Source organism: Pseudorca crassidens, chromosome 10 (genome assembly GCF_039906515.1).
Source record: "Pseudorca crassidens isolate mPseCra1 chromosome 10, mPseCra1.hap1, whole genome shotgun sequence".
Taxonomy (NCBI): Eukaryota; Metazoa; Chordata; class Mammalia; order Artiodactyla; family Delphinidae; genus Pseudorca; species Pseudorca crassidens.
Window position 1 is genome coordinate 104845196 of NC_090305.1, and position 20937 is coordinate 104866132.

General features: G+C 50.6%; 1 protein-coding gene across 5 annotated transcripts in view; it reads left to right on the forward strand.

The window, feature by feature from the left end:
* IQSEC1 (IQ motif and Sec7 domain ArfGEF 1) overlaps window positions 1-20937 on the forward strand; it is a 331754-nt gene that overhangs the window by 83431 nt on the left and 227386 nt on the right. For all 5 annotated transcript variants that reach the window (XM_067755608.1, XM_067755609.1, XM_067755615.1 and 2 more), the window contains exon 2: window positions 10962-10991. In XM_067755608.1, coding sequence (XP_067611709.1) covers window positions 10962-10991 — 30 coding nt within the window. The remainder of the gene's footprint in view (window positions 1-10961; window positions 10992-20937) is intronic.

Sequence of the window (20937 nt, forward strand, 5' to 3'; positions counted from 1 at the left end):
TTCCTTTAGTCTGGTGACTGAGACGCCCTTGAGAGTCTGATAAAGCCTGAAGGTAGAGAGGAGATGTCTGGGTGGAAACTCAGTCAGGTCCAAGCACTGGATCTGCAACTGTGACTTCCAGACCGCCTCCAGCCCTGGCAGGTTGGAAGGCAGGGGACGGGGCCCCCAAGGCCAAGAGCGGGGGGCGGCTCTTGTGGGTCACCAGGTGGATGGCTAGGGAGCTCCTCGTGGGCTTCTCCCCTTTCTGCAGGCTGGAACCCCGAGCACTGGCCCAGGAAGAAGCAGGAGGATTTGGTTTTATTTTAAGATGCAGGAGACCTTGAAAAGAGGCGTGTAAGCATTTCGCAGAATGGGTCTCTGTAGATGTCGTTTGCATGACAAGTGTCTAAATCATCAGAAATAGGGAAGAAACTGCAGATGAGGATGAGCAGAGATACCCTGGAAACGGAGGTCTTTCAGTACTTATTTCAAGTTGATTACAGCACCCTTGGGTTTGGGATTGGGGGAGAGGAAGTGGGAAACAGGTCCGTTGGGAGTTGGGGCTGATTCATGCCTTGTGAGGCCTGAATCATAGAACTTATATAGTTTGGCGTGGCGCTTTTTAAGAAAAAGACCCGGGCTTCCCTGGTGGCGCAGTGGTGGCGCCGATGCAGGGGACGCGGGTTTGTGCCCCGGTCCGGGAAGATCCCACATGCCGCGGAGCAGCTGGGCCCGTGAGCCGTGGCCGCTGAGCCTGTGCGTCCGGAGACTGTGCTCCGCAACGGGAGAGGCCACAGCGGTGAGAGGCCCGTGTACCGCAAAAAAAAAAAAAAAGAAAAAGACCCCAGAATTACGTGTCAGATATGAGAAGGGGCCAAACAAGTGAGGGCCCTGCAGTTTCAGCCTCCATAGCTTCCTGGGAAACCTGCCTCTGGTGGTGAGTCAAACCCAGGGTTTTAGTAAGACAACCTTTGTCTGCGTGTCCACTCTGCCCCTATAGGCTGTGTGACCTTGACCTGGCCACCTCTCCTGTGTGGACCCCCAGAGGGTGCATACTAAGGCCCTGTACTCACATATGAGAAAGACAGTGACAACAGTGTGGACTTCCTCCCCGAGGAGAGATGAGAGGCACGAGGCTGTTTAAAGGCTGTTTAAAGACTCCAAATCGGCCGCTGTACCATATTTAAATGCTGTTTTGACTCACGCTCCCATTAAGCTACTTAACAGTCGCCTAATGCGTCTCGTATTTTTATTGTTTTGCATCTCATGCGAAGATACCAGCAATGTTGTAAAACGTGCCATGGGACTGGAGCGGCCCTCCTCTCTGTCGGCTGCAGTCCCCCCACCATGACCCCCGCTGCCCTGGCCTGGACTGTGTGCGTGCCGTGCCCATGTGCGTGTGGGTGACGTGTGTGTGTGGGGAGGTGGCTGTGGACACTCGTGGGGTTTCTCTTTTGGAGCCTCTTGCCTCCTTAGTTTGTGCTGAACGCACCCGCACGCGCGCACACACACACACACAAGCCTCAGTGCCCAAGCTGGTGCCTTTCTGTGATGGCTTTGGTCCTAGCTCTGGGGTGGCCCACCCCCATCCAGCTCAAGTCAGCTTCAGGTCCAGCTTGACCTAGGGGCTCAAATTATGACCTCAGGAGTTACCTTAGCCCTGCTTTCCATGTTGGCCTCACTCTCCGGGCAGTGAGCTGCATGTAGTGGCCCTGGCAGCCCCCGCAGAGGGCAGAGAGCTTCTCATCCACAATAGTTCTGTTGTAAGTCCTGGCATGGGTTTGCTGGGCCCAGGTCACATGTTCACCCTCAAACAGGTGACTGAAACGAAGGCGATGAAATCTGTTGACTGGCCAGAACTAGGTTATATGCTCACCTTTTGATTCTGGTATTGTAGAGGGTTAACTTCCCCTAAGCCACGTGGACTAGGAAAGGCTGGGTAGGTAGCTGAGGGTCTTCAAAATAAAAAAGAGGTACTATTGGCGTAAGATGAGGAGAGACAGGGCAGGCAGGAAAGGTAGTCACAGATGTCCCCTACCCCACCCAGGGCGGTGCGGCATCCTGGGTCTGAGGGGATACGTTCACCCCACACCGAGTGGAGAACCCAACTCAGAACCCCTAAGAACCATCAGGGGTCATGGAGCCTGGAGTTGAGAGCCAAACGGAGACACGGCCTGAGGCAAGCAGAGTGGAGACAAGCACAGGCTTTGCTGCTGGAGCTGCTGCCTTGGAGGCTGAGGCACAGGTGCCCAGGGGCTGTGTCAATATGGAGCCCAGGTACTGACAGGAAAGAGCAGGCAGGCGGAGGGCCTCTGGGGGGACTCTCCGGGGAACTTGTTAGAAATGCAGCATCTCGGGCCCTACTCCCGACCTCCTGTATCACAGTCTGAATTTTAATCAGATCTTCAGGTGATCCATGTGCACCGCTGCTCTAAAGACTCATCTGTCTCTTAGCCCTCACGTTCAAGGGTGGTGGCGCTTAGGTCTTCCGGGGTGCAGTGTGGCCCTGTGTATGAAGGATCCTTAACCATATTCATGCTCTATGATGGAGCCAGTATTTCTACTTCTGGGACGTTACTGAACAACATCACCAGAGTCAGGGACAAAGCATGCTATGCACAAAGGCTGTAAGAAACTATTGTGAACAATTCTATGTCAATAAGTGAGACCACCTAGAAGAGATGGATAAATTCCTAGAAACATGCAACCTACCAAAATGGAATGAAGAAGAAATAGAAGGCTTGAACAGACCAATAATAAATATGGAGATTGAAAGAGCTGAATTACCAGGACCAGAAAAAAAGAAAAACCAACAAAGAAAAACCCAGGACCAGATGTCTTCACAGGGGAAATCTACCAAACATTTAAATAAGAATTAATACCAATCCTTAAACTCTTCCAAAAACTAGAAGAAGGAACACTTCTGAACAAATTTCATGAGCCAGCATTATTCTGACACCAAAGCTGGACAAAAAATTAGAAATAGAGCTACCATATGATCCAGCAATCCCATTTCTGAGTATGTACACAAAGGAATTGAAATCAGGATCTCAAGGAGATATCTGCCCCCCTCTTCATTGCATCATTGTTCACAATAGCCAAGACGCGGAAGCAACCTAAATGTGCATTGACTGATGAATGGATAAAGAAAATATGATATATACATGCAACGGACTATTATTCCGCCTTAAAAAAAGGGAATCCTGTCATGTCACAACATGGATAAACCTGGAGGATGTGATGCTCAGTGAAATGTCAGAAGGACAAATTCTACATAATGCCACTTATATGAGGAATCTAAAATAGTCAAACTCGTAGAAGAGAGTAGAGCGGTGGCTGCCAGCGGCTGGGGAGAGGGAAATGGACAGGTGATGGTCAAAGGGTACAAAGTTTCAGTCATGCAACATGAGTAAGTTCTAGAGGTTTGCATGGCAGAGTCTGCAGAGATAATAATGCCTTACTAAATGCTTGGAACTTGGCTAAGAGGATAGATCTTCTGTTAAGTGTTCTTATCACAAAAAAACAGTAAATAAAGGGGGTGGAGGAAACTTCTGGAGGTGATGGATGTGTTTATGGCATTGATTGTGGTGATGGTTTCACAGACATATACTTATCTCCAAAGTCATCTAAATACATACAGCTTTTTCTGTGTCAATTATACCTCAATACAGTAATTTAAAAATAAATAAATAAAAAAGGGTGGATGGAGAGGAACCTGATTTGCTCTAGGGAGCTGAAGGCCTCGTGGACAAGGCCCCTGGGATGTGATAATCCACATTAAGTGAGCAGAGCTGGCATAAATAGAATGATATAAACTGCATCGTGTTGACTGTATAAAATAATAACAAAAAGACAAAGCCTGGAGATAAACATGCAAAAATATTACAGTATCTCCAGGTGCTGGATTATAGATTATTATTTTTTTTTTGATGTTTGGATTGTATTTGTTTCTTTTTTCTGGAATTTTTGAATTTTATTTTATTTATTTTTTATACCACACGTTCTTATTATTTATCTATTTTATACATATTAGTGTGTACATGTCAATCCCAATCTCCTAATTCATCCCACCACCGCCCCCGCACCACATTCCCCCCTTACGTTTGTCCATACGTTTGTTCTCTACACCTGTGTCTCTATTTCTGCCCTGCAAAGCAGTTCATCTGTACCATTTTTCTAGGTTCCACATATACGTGTTAATATACGATATTTGTTTTTCTCTTTCTGACTTACTTCACTCTGTATGACAGTCTCTAGATCCATCCAGGTCTCTACAAATGACCCAATTTCATTCCTTTTTATGGCTGAGTAATATTCCATTGTATATATGTACCGCATCTTCTTTATCCATTCGTCTGTCGATGGGCATTTAGGTTGCTCCTGGCTATTGTAAACAGTGCTGCAGTGAACATTGGGGTGCATGTGTCTCTTTGAATTATGGTTTTCTCTGGGTATATGCCCAGCAGTGGGATTTCTGGGTCATATGGTAATTCTATTTTTAGATTTTTTTTTTTTTTTTTTTTTTTGCGGTACGCGGGCCTCTCACTGTTGTGGCCTCTTCCGTGGCGGAGCACAGGCTCCGGACGCGCAGGCTTAGCGGCCATGGCTCACGGGCCCAGCCGCTCCGCGGCATGTGGGATCTTCTCAGACCGGGACACAAACCCGTGTCCCCTGCATTGGCAGGCGGACTCTCAACCAATGTACCACCAGGGAAGCCCTAACATTTTTTTTTTCTCTTTTTCTTGATGAGTCTGGCTAAAGGTTTATCAATTTTGTTTATCCTCTCAAAGAACCAGCTTTTAGTTTTATTGATCTTTGCTATTGTTTTCTTTGTTTCTATTTCATTTATTTCTGCTCTGATCTTTATGATTTCTTTCCTTCTGCTAACTCTGGGGTTTTTCTTTGTTCTTCCTTGTCTAGTTCCTTTAGGTGCAAGGGTAGATTGTTTATTTGAGATTTTTCTTGTTTCTTGAGGTAGGCTTGTATTGCTATAAACTCCCCTCTTAGAAGTGCTTTTGCTGCATCCCATAGGTTTTGGACCGTCGTGTTTTCGTTGTCGTTTGTCTCTAGGTATTTTCTGATTTCCTCTTGGATTTCCTCAGTGATCTCTCGGTTATTTAGTAACGTATTGTTTAATCTCCGTGTGTTTGTGTGTTTTACGTTTCTCTCCCCCCTGTAACTGATTTCTAATCTCATAGCGTTGTGGTCAGAAAAGAGGCTTGATATGATTTCAGTTTTCTTAAATTTACCGAGGCTTGATTTGTGACCCAAGATGTGATCTATGCTGGAGAATGTTCTCTGTGCACTTGAGAAGAAAGTGTAATCTGCTGTTTTGGGATGGAATGTCCTATAAATATCAATTAAATCTATCTGGTCTATTGTGTCATTTAAAGCTTGTGTTTCCTTATTTATTTTCATTTTGGATGATCTGTCCATTGGTGAAAGTGGGGTGTTAAAGTCCCCTACTATGAATGTGTTACTGTCGATTTCCCCTTTTATGGCTGTTAGTATTTGCCTTATGTATTGAGGTGCTCCTATGTTGGGTGCAGAAATATTTACAATTGTTATATCTTCTTCTTGGATCGATCCCTTGATCATTATGTAGTGTCCTTCCTTGTCTCTTGTAACTTTCTTTATTTTAAAGTCTATTTTATCTGATATGAGTATTGCTACTCCAGCTTTGTTTTGATTTCTATTTGCATGGAATATCTTTTTCCATCCCCTCACTTTCAGTCTGTATGTGTCCCTAGGTCTGAAGTGGGTCTCTTGTAGACAGCATATACATGGGTCTTGTTTTTGTATCCATTCAGTGAGCCTGTATCTTTTGGTTGGAGCATTTAATCCATTCACATTTAAGGTGATTATCGATATGTATGTTCCTGTTACCATTTTCTTAATTGTTATGTGTTTGTTTTTGTAGGTCCTTTTCTTCTCTTGTGTTTCCCACTTAGAGAAGTTCCTTTAGCATTTGTTGTAGAGCTGGTTTGGTGGTGCTGAATTCTCTTAGCTTTTGCTTGTCTGTAAAGGTTTTAATTTCTCCATCGAATCTGAATGATATCCTTGCCGGGTAGAGTAATCTTGGTTGTAGCTTCTTCCCTTTCATCACTTTAAATATATTGTGCCACTCCCTTCTGGCTTGTAGAGTTTCTAATGAGAAATCAGCTGTTAACCTTATGGGAGTTCCCTTGTATGTTATTTGTTGTTTTTCCCGCGTTGCCTTCAATAATTTTTCTTTGTCTTTAATTTTTGCCAATTTGATTACTATGTGTCTCAGTGTGTTTCAGTACCTCCAGGTGGTGGATTACAGATGATTTTTACTTGTTTAGCTTAAACGTTTCTGTATTTCTTCCACACAAGAAAAACAATAGAGGTGATTTCAGAATCTGAATTTGTATCAGTCACAGTGATTAGTTGTAGACGACAGAATCCACTCTTTCTGATTTGAGCAGGAGAGGACTTATTCCTGGGTGTTAGGACTGAGATTCCAGGACTACCAGGGGACCAAGATTGGATGCCCCATAGCTAGGGACAACACAGCCTGGACAATCGCCTACCCCCACCTGACCCTGTTGCCATGGAAACCCCACTCTCTGTAATGCTCAGGCCCAGACCCCTCTGTTCCTTGCCAGCCAGGAGCCCCATCCCTCCACCACCCTGTGTTGTTTGCTTCCACCTTTTAAATCTTACATAGACATCTGTCCAGAGGAACTCAGGTCACCTGCCGAACTCTAGATGCAAGGGTGTCTGAGAAATATAGATTTCAGTTTTCCAGAGGCTAACTTATGCAAGCCATGGAAGGAGGGGTTGGCACACATGTTGAATGAATGAGTCAGTCTGCAGGGTCCACCACAGAAGTGAAACAAGAGGATGAAATGATCACTTGTACCCTTGACATTGTGAAGTCCACATGGCGGCTCAGTTATCCATGGTGTTATCATAAGGACGGCAGGGCTCTCTCTTAGGCCAGGGAGCACTGGCTGCAGAGCCCCTCACCCCAGCCTCTCACTTCCAACCGCCAGCACCTCTTTGCCTGGGGTCTTCTCTTGAGGCTGGAGACCCCTTGGCCTCCTGTGTGGCAGGCTGGAGTGTGGAGACTTACTGTCCCCTAGGAGCAGACTCAGCTAGGACTGCAGCAACTTACTCCTTGGGTGGGAACTCTGCACTGGCCCCCAGGGCTCCCTGGTGGACCAATTTTTGTTGCCTGCAGTGGAGGCTCCCACAGTGGGGGGCAGCTTGATAACAGCCATAATTAGGCAACTTCTCTTTGTCTTCTCACTTCCCTTGCCTTCACCTCCCAAGTAAATTCCTTGTGCCAGAATCCTTATCTCCAGGTGTGTCTAGAGCATCCCAAACTAAGGCATCTCTGACCTGAGCATCACACATGTAACGCCTCATCCTGGCCCTGGATGACCCACTGGGGACAGTCCCCTGAGGTTGGGTTAAGAGGTATGAGACTGCTTCTGTGACCTCACCTCCATTCCTGCCAGTTTAGGAAGTCATCCCGTTCCTGGTTCCCATTCATGGGCAGGAAACCAGAGGGCTCTGGGGTGCTCGCTGCCTGCTGCCCAGTCCACGGTAGTGCCACGTCTACGCGCACACAGGCCTCATCTGCCCACCCCCGCTGCGTTCTTCGTTGCTCCTTCTGTCCTAGGACTGACAGCGATATGCCCTGGAGTTCTAAGGGTCCTCTGAATGTGCTGTCCTTGGTGTAAATGTGACTCTGCTGTGTGTGGCTTTTAGTGTGTGAGGTTTGGGCCAACGCCATCATGGGTTCACACAGCAGCCTTTGCCATGGAGCCTGCTGGGTGCCAGGCCCTTGCTGGGCTCCGGGCGTGGGATGCATCGTCTCCTGTGGAAGCCACCCTTCCCTCTGCACGAGACAGGGGGCTTCAGGCAGCTTTACTGACCTGCTCCTCCGGGCATCAGTCTACCTCACCCGTCCGTGCCGGCTTTTGCCAGGGCTTCCTGAGAACGGCTTTGGCGACTCTCCAGCTGACAGAGGGCTGCTTTGACCTTGTCTCGGCCCCTGGGGGAGGGGGCACAAGGTCTGTTCCTGTCTTCATCACCTGCTAGTGTGGAGGCAGTGTGGCCGTGATGGTGGGCGCTGATGCCCACCTGGAGGGAGTCCAGGGTCCTTCTGGACAGGGGTTTACACTCAGGCAGCTGGGAACTACCTGCTGTCTCATTGCCGCTGGTGAGAGCAAGGGGCGGGCTGGGTGCTGCCAGGGGAGCCCAGGTTCATCCGCCTGTGACAGTGGGCCTGGGTGCTTGAGTGGCAAACTGGGGGCTCTGTCCCCCTCTGTGCGGCTCCCACTGCTCTTATCTCTCAGGAAATTACAAGGGTGTTGGAAGCTTTGAGCAGGAAACTGTGGATGAAGACCAGTTGCATGTGAGAAACATATTTTTGTAATAGGGGCTTGGGCAGGCGCGTGACCCATAGCACTCGGTCGTTACTGAGCAACCACAACCATTACCGCGAGACCCTGAGAGCGGGAAGGTTACCGCGAGACCCTGAGAGCGGGAAGGTTACCGCGAGACCCTGAGAGCGGGAAGGTTACCGCGAGACCCTGAGAGCGGGAAGGTTACCGCGACACCCTTAGCTCCGCGGTTAGAAGTCACCCTTCGCCACCGGCGGTCCTCGCGGCGGAGAGCGCAGTAAGAGGCGGATCACGGCCTTCTCCCCGGGGCTCTCCAGGCCCTCCCGCCTCGGGCCGGCGGGTGAGCTGGGCGTCCCGGGGAACAGGTTGCGTCCCGCAGGGCCCTCGCCACAGCTGCCCACGGGCCGGGCCCAGGCCTTGAGCTGGCAGTGAACCTCTCCCCATCCCCGCCCGCGGGACATAGTGGCGGCAGCAGTCTGCATGGGTTGTGGTCCGTGGGACCTGGCACACGCTCCCCCGCCTCCCGTTTGCGTGGCCTGAGGAGCCTGAGGGCCGGCTGGGTCCTGGGCTCCCGGCTCCCTCGGCGATGACAGCTGGGCAGGGTCTGGGGACCTGGCCCTGAGGGCGCTGCCAGCTGAGATCTGCCTCTTCAGCCGGGCCTGGGCACTGGCGGGAGGACCCAGACGGATGCTCCCAGGCACGGTACCCAGCCCCCACAGGGACCCCCTCCTCTTAGCCCGGTCTGGACCTCGGAGGGAGAAAGTCGAGCCTGGGGACCTTGCCCTTTCTTGTCAGAACAGAGAATAACATTTGTTTTGGTGGAGGGTTACAGGAACGTCGTTCCCTGCCCAGGTCCCGACCTCAAGAACAAAGGATCTGACACCGAGAAGTTCTCAACAGTTAGCCACGCCCCTCGCTCACCTTTGGGGTTTTTAAGGCATGAGCCACCTGTCTCCTTGCACAGCCCTGCAATAAACCTTTCTCTGCTCCACACGCCGACATTTTCCTATTGTTTGGATTCACTGTGCGTCGGGCACATGGACTTGCATTTATTTGGTAACACTTTGGTCATCTGAAAGACCAAATATGTAAATACACATTTCTTATAAATGACAGTATCCCTGGGTAACCAGTCCCTGATCAGGAGTCACACACCTGCAAACCCGTGTCCCCTTCCGTCACCAGCCCTGTCACCTCTGCCCAGACTTTGAACACGGCAGAATGTGGTTTGCTGACCACTGAGGTTGCGTCGGGAGCTCAGCCTGGCAGGAAGAGGGTGGAGTTTGCATAGCTGGGTTCAAAATGCACCTGGGCACTGGCCGGTCATGTGACTGTGGCACTTAGCCTCCAGGACCCTCAGTCCCTCATGTGCTCAGCGGGGACCGTGCTGGACCTGCCAGGTTGCTGTGGAAATCACAGATTACATGCATCAGGGCCCAGCCCAGGGCTCGGCACACAGTGAGGACCGAATAAGGAGCGTGTCTCATCGTCGTCATCATTGGCGGCACCCGAGGCTTGACGGGATGTGGCCTGTGGCTGTGACACAGACACCTGAGCGTGACGATGAGACAGGCTCCATGGCCTGTGGCGTTGTGTGGCTACAGCGAGAGCCGTGTACATGGCGTTTTGGGCAGCCACCAGCTGCCGGCATCCTGGAGACACGGTCCTGCACCGGCCTGTCAGTCAGCTTGAAAGGCAACCGGGATGACATCTTCTCCGACGCGGCAGACAGGGGGAAGGGGCACAGGGTGGTCTCCTGAGGTCAGCCAGCCTGGCTCAGTGGGAGAAGCCACCCCCTGGCTTCCGTGCTGAGGGGACCGTGCAGCCAGTCTTCAGGATGACTGGAAAGGCAACTTGCTGAAAGAAAAGTCATCTGACTTTGGGTTACGTGTGTTTTTATTTCTCAGGCTCTCTGGCAGTGAAATCCAGTTTGGGATGTTCAGGGATTAGAGTCCCAAATGTGCTTACTCGCAGCCCTTAGCTTGTTCAGGCCCAGGAAGCCCGCCAGCCTCTTTTGCCCTGAGCTGTTTAATCCCAAAGTCCCTTTCCCTCGGCTTATAGAGCAGAAGTCATCGCTGTTGATGGATTCCGCGTGTTTCTCGGTCTATGTGAAAGTTCAGGTGCGCGTGATACGATCTTATTGTCTGGTTTCTTGACATTGAGCCTTGTCTCCTTTGTAAAGCAGTGGAATTGATTTCTGGGCACTTGAAAATAGAGCTGGGAGTGGGGAGACACGGTGCAAATACCAAGCAGGGGCAGCAGCAAGGCCAGCGCAGCGCCCACGCGCACTCGTTCATTCACTGGTCTGGATGCTGCCTTGCAGAGCCTGGACACAGAGTTCTGGAACCGTAGCTCCTCCTGCAACTCTGGGGTTGCTTCCCAACTCCTGTAAAAACAATTACCTTCGAAGTGATGGGCATGAGGGGGTGGGAGAGGAGCCCTGAAGCTCCTAGAGGTGGCCCTGGGGCTGGGTGGGGGCAGCTTGCTGAGGCTGGAGAAGGGATCCTGGGCAGCGGGGCTCAGGGACCCCACGTCTAACATCCTCGCCTGGGTCCCCAGCAGCGGAGGGTCTGCATTCTAAGCGTGTGTTCTCTCTCGTTGCAGGTCGGAAGGAGAAAGCTCCCGCAGCGTCAGGTACGTGTGTCGTCAGCCTCTGTCTGTGCCTCTGTCCTGGGAGTGGGCGGCGTTGGTGAAACCATGTGCTTCGCTTTCTCTCTGACGGGGTCTGGCCAGGTCAGAGCCCTGCCCGCCGCCTGGGCACCTTGGCCGTGCTGTGCTGGCTTGGGGTCCTGGAGCTAGAGCGCCAGTTTACTGCGTCGGCTTTCCTGGTCCTTGAGTGACCTTCACGGAGTCACCCCGCCTGGTGGTGGTTCCTTCCCATCGGGGCTGATGGTGACCGGGTTTGCCTGGGCTGTGACCCACGTAGGGCCAGAATCGTCTCAGCTCAGACAGCCCCTGAGGCCAGGCTGGGCAGGTGGGGCAAGTCTCTGGGGACTTTGGTGGAGGCGTGGGCTCTCAGCCTGGACTGCAGTGTCTCTCCAGGGTGCGTGGAGCTGACTGATGGTACTTTCTCGGGGCCTGCGGTGGAGACCCCTCTGCCTCCCCACCCCTACCAGCTGGGGGCTCTGAGTGGACCACGCGGAGGGTGTTAGTGCCTCAGCCCAGGGGCTGGTGCAGCAGGTCTCAAGGCTTGAGCTGGGGCCGAGAAAGCCATGGGGGATGGGAGACAATGGGTGGTAGAGAGAGTGGGGGCAGGAAGGAGAGACAAGGAGGCAATTAGAGAGCCACAGGGGCCCCGGGGCCCACTGGCTGCAGACCGGATGGTAGGTACCTTCCCGTGACCCCCTGGGGAGAGGAGATGCTCATCCGGGTCTGGCGCTGGGAGTGTCAGGCAGGATGGGGTCTTCTGGGCAGCCTGCGGAGCCAGAGGCAGAGGTGAAGGTGGCTGCACCCCGGGGAGGCTCCCTGGAGTCAGTACCTGACGCACTCGGCTGTGGCGTAGCCCAGGAGACACGGGCGGGGCCAGTAGAGGGCCTGGGGCTGGTGGCCCCAAGCCATGCAGGGTCCCAGCCGGCAGCAGAGGCACACACACTCAAGGGGACCCAACAGAGTGTCACAAGGATGAGGGCCTGAAGGGGCTGGGCGAGACGCTCTGAGGGACAGAGGGTGTCCAGGAGATGCAGGAGGAGGCCCGGCCGGGCATTCAGGGACATCCCAGTGATGCAGCTGGGAGAGAGGAGTGTGCTGTCGGCTGCCGGCGGGGAAGAGGCCCAGGGCTGCTGTCCGTGAACAGAGCCAGGTGCAGGAGAGCGTGGGCCTCACGTTACATCCTGGGGCAAGGGCAGGAGACACAGGCAGCCACAGAATGTTCTCTCAGGAGGTGGGGGGCAGGGCAGGCAGGGACAGGGTGGCCGCGAGCCTCCCCTGAGTCCCTTTGCTGTTGTTGGGCTGTGAACCGTACCCGTGTATGACCTCTTATTAAAAATCGAGAGCCGTCCGAGCTGAGGGTGGGTTGCTGAGCAGTGAGCGTCCCGGCACTGAGGGTGTGCAATGACACTGGAAGGGGATTGGCTCGCGGATGGGGGGGTGAGGTCCCGTCCCCTGCCCCGTTGGGATCTGAGAACCCCCCTCTCTGGCTGACACACTCACCCAGAAGGTGCTGCGGCTGAGATGGGGCCCTGCACTAAGGTCCCCTGAGACCTGTGGGTCCAGCCGGGCTCCCCATGAGCAGCGGTGGGAGGTGTGTGTAGGATGAGCGAACCTCGAGGTGGCCAGCGAATGGCCCTGAAGAGCTTGGGCGCCCAGCCAGTCCCCCACCTCCAGCCTCAGCATCTCGTGGTGGTGGTGGTGGGGTGTCGGGAAGGTGGTTCTCTGAAGGCACTGATGCTGCGGCCGGGCCCAGGGAGGAGGGTTCTCCCCTCGGGGGAGGGGGGAGGACGTGTGCAGGGACCCGGAGCTGCATCTCTTGGCTGCCTGGCGGGAACAGGAACGGCCTCGGGACGCGGGTGGCGGAGTGCAGCGTGAACATACGCTCCCAGCTCCAGCCAGACGGTTCTCGGCAGGACGCCGGGCACTCAGGCGCCAGGCAAGGAAGAAAACTGATGGGGGCGTGAGCAGAGAAGGCTGCGTTTCAGCTCTTCTAGGGCTGAGGACCCCACCCCGATGGCTCCAGCCCGCTTGGCTGTGTGCACTCCTGGGTCGTGGGTGGAAACCGTTAGGACTTGAAGGTGCCGTGTTCAGGTCTGGACTGCGTCTCCATCCTGCGTTTCAGCTCCGGGGCTGTGGACGCCGGCATCAGGCCTTGGCCACATGTCACACCCTTTGCTCGCCGGTGCGGGCACAGCACACACGCACGCACGCACGCACGCACACACACACAGCCCTCCCTTTGCTCAGGACCAGGAGCTGCCAGGCTGCTCAGATATGACCTCTGATGGGTCCCAGTCCTCTCCCCATGCTCAGGTCGCTGCCTCCCAGCACAGCTGCAAAATTGGGTTTCCAGGGAAGAGTGTCGTGGGGTCTCTTCTGTCAGTGAGCCCAGACCCCACCGGGTGGCCTCTCCGTAGCCCCTCGGCCCTCAGGGCCGCAAGAGGGAGTGCTCTGAAGCAGGGACCCTCTGCTTCTCCTCCACGATCCCCGTTGCCCCTCGGCCGGCACCTCCCACCTGTGCAGTCTGGTTTTCCGCTAAGTCCCCCTCGACCTCCTGCTTGCTCCCACCCGGCGGTGCTCCTCGCCTTCTGAATGCGTCCAGTGACTCCCTGCCTGCCTTCCGGCTTGTCCGTGTGACTCGGGCCATTTCCTCTGCCCCCTCCACGGGGCAAACCTGTGCCTTTCTCGGAATTCCCCCAAGCTGCTGCCTGCCTGAAACTTTGAAGGAGGCAGCAGCTCGGGGGGATTGAGGGGGGCATGGATGAAGTGCTGTCCTCCCCTCCACCCCTTGATGCTGAAAACCTGGCCTCTGTGCACCGGTGCCGAATCGAATCTCAGAGACAGTTTGGGGTGAAGTAGAAAAGAAGAGCTTTATTGCTTTGCCAGGCAAAGGGGGACACAGCAGACTCCTGCCCTTGAAAACTGTGTCGTCTCCTCCCAGGAGGATTTGGTGAGGAGGTTTATAGCAATGGTTCAAGGGTGGGGTTGCTGATAAGGATTACAGTGTGTGCGGGACCTGTAGTCCTTTAATCTGGTCTCCGTGGTCTCTTGATGAGCTTCTCTGGTTCCTTTAATCTGACCTCAGGTGGTCTTCTCTGGAATGAAGAATGCTGACGTCTTCCATCTGTAGGGGTTTTAGTTCTGTAAAGAGCTCAAATATGTTGTTGTGTGTATCTCTTGAGGGGAACCAGGACCCCGCCCCAAGGCTGCACTGTTGTTTCTTGGCGTCTCTGCATCCCCTCCGTGCCCTGATTGGCAACTGTTTGAACTGCCCTTTGGAACTCAGGGAAGGTCGTACAGGCTGCACAGAGAGGCTCCTTGCCCAGGAGGAGCCCCGCAGGGTCCTGCTCGGTTTCATCCTTGCCTTCTGTAGCTGCTGTGCCTGCTTTTGATATCCAAGTTCATGCTGCTTTTGCGTCCTAGTGATGTGAGCCCCTGTCTTACTTCCCCAGGCAGAGTAATGGGCCCCGGATGTGGCCCTGGGTCGTTTCCAGGTAGGCCAGCACCTTCCAGGCACACGGCAGGCCGCAAGGGCCTTAGTGGAATGAATTTACCTGGTATCGCTAGGTATCCCTGGAGCCCCAGCGTGATATCTTGCACATAAAACATGGACAAGCTAATGTTTGTTTTATTGGATTCAGGACCCATAAATGTTTTCAGGCTGTGAACTTGGAGGAAAAGAGAAAAGTGGACCATTCACCTTGGTCAGTGGAGAATCCTTCACATCCCTACGTCCACAACAAACCCTCACTAAAAATAGTGGGCAGAAGGGGCCACCTTTTGGGGTTTTTTTTGTTGTTTTTGCGGTACGCGGGCCTCTCGCCGCTGTGGCCTCTCCCGCTGCGGAGCACAGGCTCCGGATGCGCAGGCTCAGCGACCATGGCTCACGAGCCCAGCCACTCCGCGGCACGCAGGATCCTCCCGGACCAGGGCACGAACCCGTGTCCCCTGCATCGGCAGGCACACTCTCAACCACTGCACCACCAGGGAAGCCCAAGGGGCCACCCTTGACGTCTGGGTTTCGTTAGGCTGGCAAAGTGAGGTATTGATGGACGGACGCCCTGAGCGGATTCTTTGCTGAATGTTAAGGAACTGAACCCTGGGAGACCCCCTGTTGCTCACACCCTCCCCAGGGCCCCTTCGTGGGGAGGTTATTTCTCTTTGGACTCCAGTGATCTGAGGCATTATCTTTCTGCTTGGCTGTCTCAGCCTCCCGGAGCAGTAGGAAACTGCTTGTCCAGGAGAAGGCTGTTTGAGAATTCGCATGCACTTCTCTTCCCCGAGGCGAAACATTTGCAAGATCAGATGGATTCATTTTCCACAAATGAAATGACTCATTTTTGACCATTTTGCAAACGTAGGACTTTGCTCCTTGTGCCCGGGGAGCACGTGTCTGCTTTTCACTCCATTCCAGGGGAAGCTTACGAGGCCCAGACTTTGAATCTTTTAATGATTTATTTAGTGGGAAAGAGGAGAGGTTTGCAGAGTTTGGAGTTTGAAAAGAATGATGAGCTGCGTGGAGGCCCCAGAAGGAGTGCTGATACTGTATTTAAGATGCAAGGACTTTCTGCACGGTAAAGAGTTATTTTTCCTCTCCCTGGCTCTCATCAACCCCTTGAAGTGAACTCATATTCACCGGTGGGAATTAAGTATCATTTAACGAGTGTTCACCGTGGGTCGGGGCCTCACCTCATCTGTGCCAGCCCCACCCCTGCATGCGAATTATTAGCCGCATTTTTTCAGCTCTGGGAAATGGAGGCTGAGAAAAACTAACCAGCTTCCCTGGGAGCCAGGACGTGGAACACCAAACCTTTCCAAGTCAGAATTCCTGGTGTCCTTGTTGAAAATGCAGATTTCCAGGCCCGTCCTTACCGTGATTGAACGCAGCTGGCAATGTTTGCTGTGCTGGGTGAACAGAGCTGACCACTCACCTCCAGGATGGACTGGGAGCCAGTTCCAAATCAGAGAGAAGGGCTGGGGGCCTTGTCCGGCAGGATGTCCAGAGAGCCTGGACGAGAGGCTGAGCAGGTGGCCTAGGACGTGAGCAAAATCTTGCTTAGCACCATGGAATGGAAGGAGCAGAGGCACTGGATTTAGACAACTCTGAATCCAAATCCTTTCTCCTCATCTTTCCCTCGTGTCACCAGGGATCAGACGCTGAACTCTCCAGGCCTCAAATTTCAGTCATTCAGCAGTCTTTATTAAACATATACTGGGGGCTTCCCTGGTGGCGCAGTGGTTGGGAGTCCTCCTGCCAACGCAGGGGACACGGGTTCGAGCCCTGGTCTGGGAAGATCCCACATGCCGTGGAGCAACTAGGGCCATGTGCCACAACTACTGAGCCTGCGCTCTAGAGCCCGCGAGCCACAAATACTGAGCCCACGTGCCACAACTACTGAAGCCCGTGCGCCTAGAGCCTGTGCTCCGCAGCAAGGAGAACTACCACAATGAGAAGGCCACGCACCGCAACGAAGAGTAGCCCCCGCTCGCCACAACTAGAGAAAGCCCGCACTCAGCAACGAAGACCCAACACAGCCAAAAATAAAATAAATAAGTCAATAAAATAAATAAGTATATTAAAAAAAAAAAAAACACCTTCTGTATGCTAACCCCTAAGGGCATGAAGACCAGTGAGATACAGTGAATGAAATGGGAGCAAAGATCTCACCCACAGCCAGTGGGCCTGTCAGAAGAGGCTGTTGGTGGAACAGTGTGTGACAGGAAGTACCATTCAGTTCACTTCTACCTTCTTCTCTCCTTTCTCCTCCCTCCACCAGTCTCTGGAGACTCACCTCCTTGGAATCCAGAGGGAGGATTGGAGGCAAGCCGTTCCCAGCTTGGGGAACATCCACGTGGCTGTCTTCCATCCTCACTTCCCTCCCCCCACCCCGAGATTTCTTGTCTCTCAGGGCCAGTTTCTTACTTTGCATCTCCTTGGCTCTGTGCTGCATCCTGAGCCGTTTCCTCAGGATGGCCTTTCAGTTCACTAATACTCCCTTCAGCTGTGTCTATCTGCTGTGGGGCCCATCCCTGGGGGGCTGAGGCTCTTGGGTGGGGTGCATATGTGTTCAGCCTGATTCTGGAGGTACCATTGCGCCTCTCTTTACAACAGGAAATAGAAAGATCTTACAGGAACCAGATTCAGGTCACTGGGCGAAGACCATCTGGCTGGATATTTTATTTTGTTTTTATTTTAATTTTTATTTATTTTTGGACCACCCCACACAGCTTGTGGGATATTAGTTCCCCGATCAGAGATTGGACCCGAGCCTCGTGAGTGTGGAGTCCTAACCACTGGACCGCCCGGGAATTCCCTCTGGCTGGATGTTTTAGAAAAATCCTCCGGTGACCGTCTAGGAGATGGGCCAGAGATGTTTGGGGGGTATCATGGCAATGCCAGCCTCATAGAGTGAGTTGGAAATGTTCTCTCTCCTGAATTTTTTTAGATGAGTTTGAGAAGGCTTGGAGTAAGTTCTTCTTAAACTATTTGGTAGAATTCACCAGTGAAGCCATCAATCAGGTCCACAGCTTTTTTTTGTCCAGAGTTTTTGATTACTGATCTAGTCACCTTACTACTTGTGAGTCTATTCAGATTTTCTATTTCTTTGTGACTCGGTCTAGGCAGGGTTTGTATTTCTAGGAATTTGTCGTTTTATCCAGGTTATCCAATTCATTAGAGTACAATTGTTCATAATCCTTTTTATTTCTCCACAGTCAGTGGTAATGCCTCCGCGTTCACTTCTATTTTAATAATTTGTCTCCCTTTTTTTCTTAGTCAGTCTAGTTAACAGTCTGCCAACTTTGCTAATCTTTCCAAAGCACCAACTTTGGGTTTTGTTGATTTTCTCTATTGCTTTCCTATTCTCTATTTTATCTCTGCTCTAATCTTTATTGTCAGCTTCCTTCTGCTAGCTTTGGGTTTAATTTGTTCTTTTTTTTTTAGTTCCCCAAGTTGTATAAAGTTAGGTTATTGATTTGTAATCTTGTTTTTTAGTGTAAACATTTATAACTATAAATTACCCTCTTAGCACTGCTAAGTTTGGTATGTCCTGTTTCATTTGCCCTCATCTCTAAGTATTTTCTCATTTCCCTTGTGATTTATTCTTTGGTACAAGGTTCTTTTGAGTGTGTTGTGTAATTTCCACAAATTTGTGAATTTCCCACTTTTCCTCTGTTACTGATTTCTAACTTCATCCCACTGTGGTTGGAGAAGATACCTTGTATGATATCTATCTTTGAAAATCTACTAAGACATAAATTGTACTCTAACACGTGGTCTGTCCTGGAGAAGGCCCCATGTGTACTTGTGTGCTGTGTTGGTGGGTAGGGTCACGTGTGTCTTAGATCTGGTTGGTTCATTATGTTGTTCAAGTCCTCTGCTTCCTCACTTATCCTCTGTGTGGTTGTTCCATCCATCCCTGAGAGTGGGGTATTGAAGGCTCCAACTCTTATGTAGAACCGACTATTTCTCCCTCAGTTATGCCCATTTTCGCTTCATGTATCTTGATGATCCGTCATTAGGGGTGAAAAAATATATACACTACATTTGGTAGTGTATATATGTCCATGCCACTCTCTCACTTCGTCCCAGCTTACCCTTCCCCGTCCCCGTGTCCTCAAGTCCATTCTCTACGTCTGCGTCTTTATTCCTGTGCTGCCCCTAGGTTCTTCAGAACCTTTTTCTTTTTTTTTTTAGATTCCATATATATGTGTTAGCATACGGTATTTGTTTTTCTCTTTCTGACTTACTTCATTCTGTATGACAGACTCTATGTCCATCCACCTCACTACAAATAACTGAATTTCATTTCTTTTTATGGCTGAGTAATATTCCATTGTATATATGTGCCACATCTTCTTTATCTATTCATCTGTCGATGGACACTTAGGTTGCTTCCATGTCCTGGCTTTTGTAAATAGTGCTGCAATGAACATTGTGGTACATGACTCTCTTTTGAATTACGGTTTTTTCGGGGTATATGCCCAGTAGTGGGATTTCTGGGTCATATGGTAGCTCTATTTTTAGTTTTTTAAGGAATCTCTATACTGTTCTCCATAGTAGCTGTATCAATTTACATTCCCACCAACAGTGCAAGAGGGTTCCCTTTTCTCCACACCCTCTCCAGCATTTATTGTTTGTAGATTTTTGGATGATGGCCATTCTGACTGGTGTGAGATGATACCTCATTGTAGTTTTTTTTTTTTTTTTTGCGGTACGCGGGCCTCTCACTGTTGTGGCCTCTCCCATTGCGGAGCACAGGCTCCGGATGCACAGGCTCAGTGGCCATGGCTCATGGGCCCAGCCGCTCCACGGCATGTGGGATCTTCCCGGACCAGGGCACGAACCCGTGTCCCGTGCATCGGCAGGTAGACTCCCAACCACTGCGCCACCAGGGAAGCCCTCATTGTAGTTTTGATTTGCATTTGTCTAATGATTAGTGGTGTTGAGCCTCCTTTCATGTGGTTGTTGGCAATCTGTATATCTTCTTTGGAGAAATATCTATTTAGGTCTTCCACCCATTTTTGGATTTGGTTGTTTATTTTTCTTATATTGAGCTGCATGAGCTGCTTGTATATTTTTGAGATTAATCCTTTGTCAATTGCTTCATTTGCAAATATTTTCTCCCATTCTGAGGGTTGTCTTTTTATCTTGTTTATGGTTTCCTTTGCTGTGCAGAAGCTTTTAAGTTTCATTAGGTCCCATTTGTTTATTTTTGTTTTTACTTCCGTTTCTCTAGGAGGTGGGTCAAAAAGGATCTTGCTGTGATTTATGTCCTAGAGTGTTCTGCCTATGCTTTCCTCTAAGAGTTTTATAGTGTCTGGCCTTACATTTAGGTCTTTAATCCATTTTGAGTTCATTTTTGTATATGGTGTTAGGGAGTGTTCTAATTTCATTCTTTTACATGTAGCTGTCCAGTTTTCCCAGCACCACTTATTGAAGAGGCTGTCTTTCCTCCATTGTGTATCCTTGCCCCCTTTGTCATAGATTAGTTGACCATAGGTGCGTGGGTTTATCTCTGGGCTTTCTATCCTGTTCCATTGATCTGTATATCTGTTTTTGAGCCAGTACCATACTGTCTTGATTACTGTAGCTTTGCAGTATAATCTGAAGTCAGGGCATCTGATTCCTCCAGCTCCGTTTTTTTCCCTCAAGACTGCTTTGGCTCTTCAGGGTCTTTTGTGTTTCCATACAAGTTGTGAAATTTTTTGTTCTAGTTCTGTGAAAAATGACATTGGTAGTTTGATAGGGATTGCATTGACTCTGTAGATTGCTTTGGGTAGTAGAGTTATTTTCACAATGTTGATTCTTCCAATCCAAGAACATGGTATATCTCTCCATCTCTTGGTATCATCTTATAGTTTTCTGCATACAGGTCTTTTGTCTCATTAGGTAGGTTTATTACTAGGTATTTTATTCGTTTTGTTGCAGTGGTAAATGGGAGTGTTTCCTTAATTTCTCTTTCAGATTTTTCATCATTAGTGTATAGGAATGCAAGAGATTTCTGTGCATTAATTTTGTATCCTGCTGCTTTCCCAAATTCATTGATTAGCTCTAGTAGTTTTCTGGTAGCATCTTTAGGATTCTCTATGTATAATATCATGTCATCTGCAAACAGTGACAGTTTTACTTCTTCTTTTCCAAATTGGGTTCCTTTTATTTCTTTTTCGTCTCTGATTGCTGTGGCTAAAACTTCCAAAACTATGTTGAATAAAAGCGGTGAGAGTGGGCAACCTTGTCTTGTTCCTGATCTTAGTGGAAATGGTTTCAGTTTTTCACCATTGAGAACGATGTTGGCTGTGGGTTTGCCATATATGGCCTTTATTATGTTGAGGTAAGTTCCCTCTATGCCTACTTTCTGGAGAGTTTTTATCATAAATGGCTATTGAATTTTGTCAGAAGCTTTTTCTGCATCTATTGAGATGATCATAT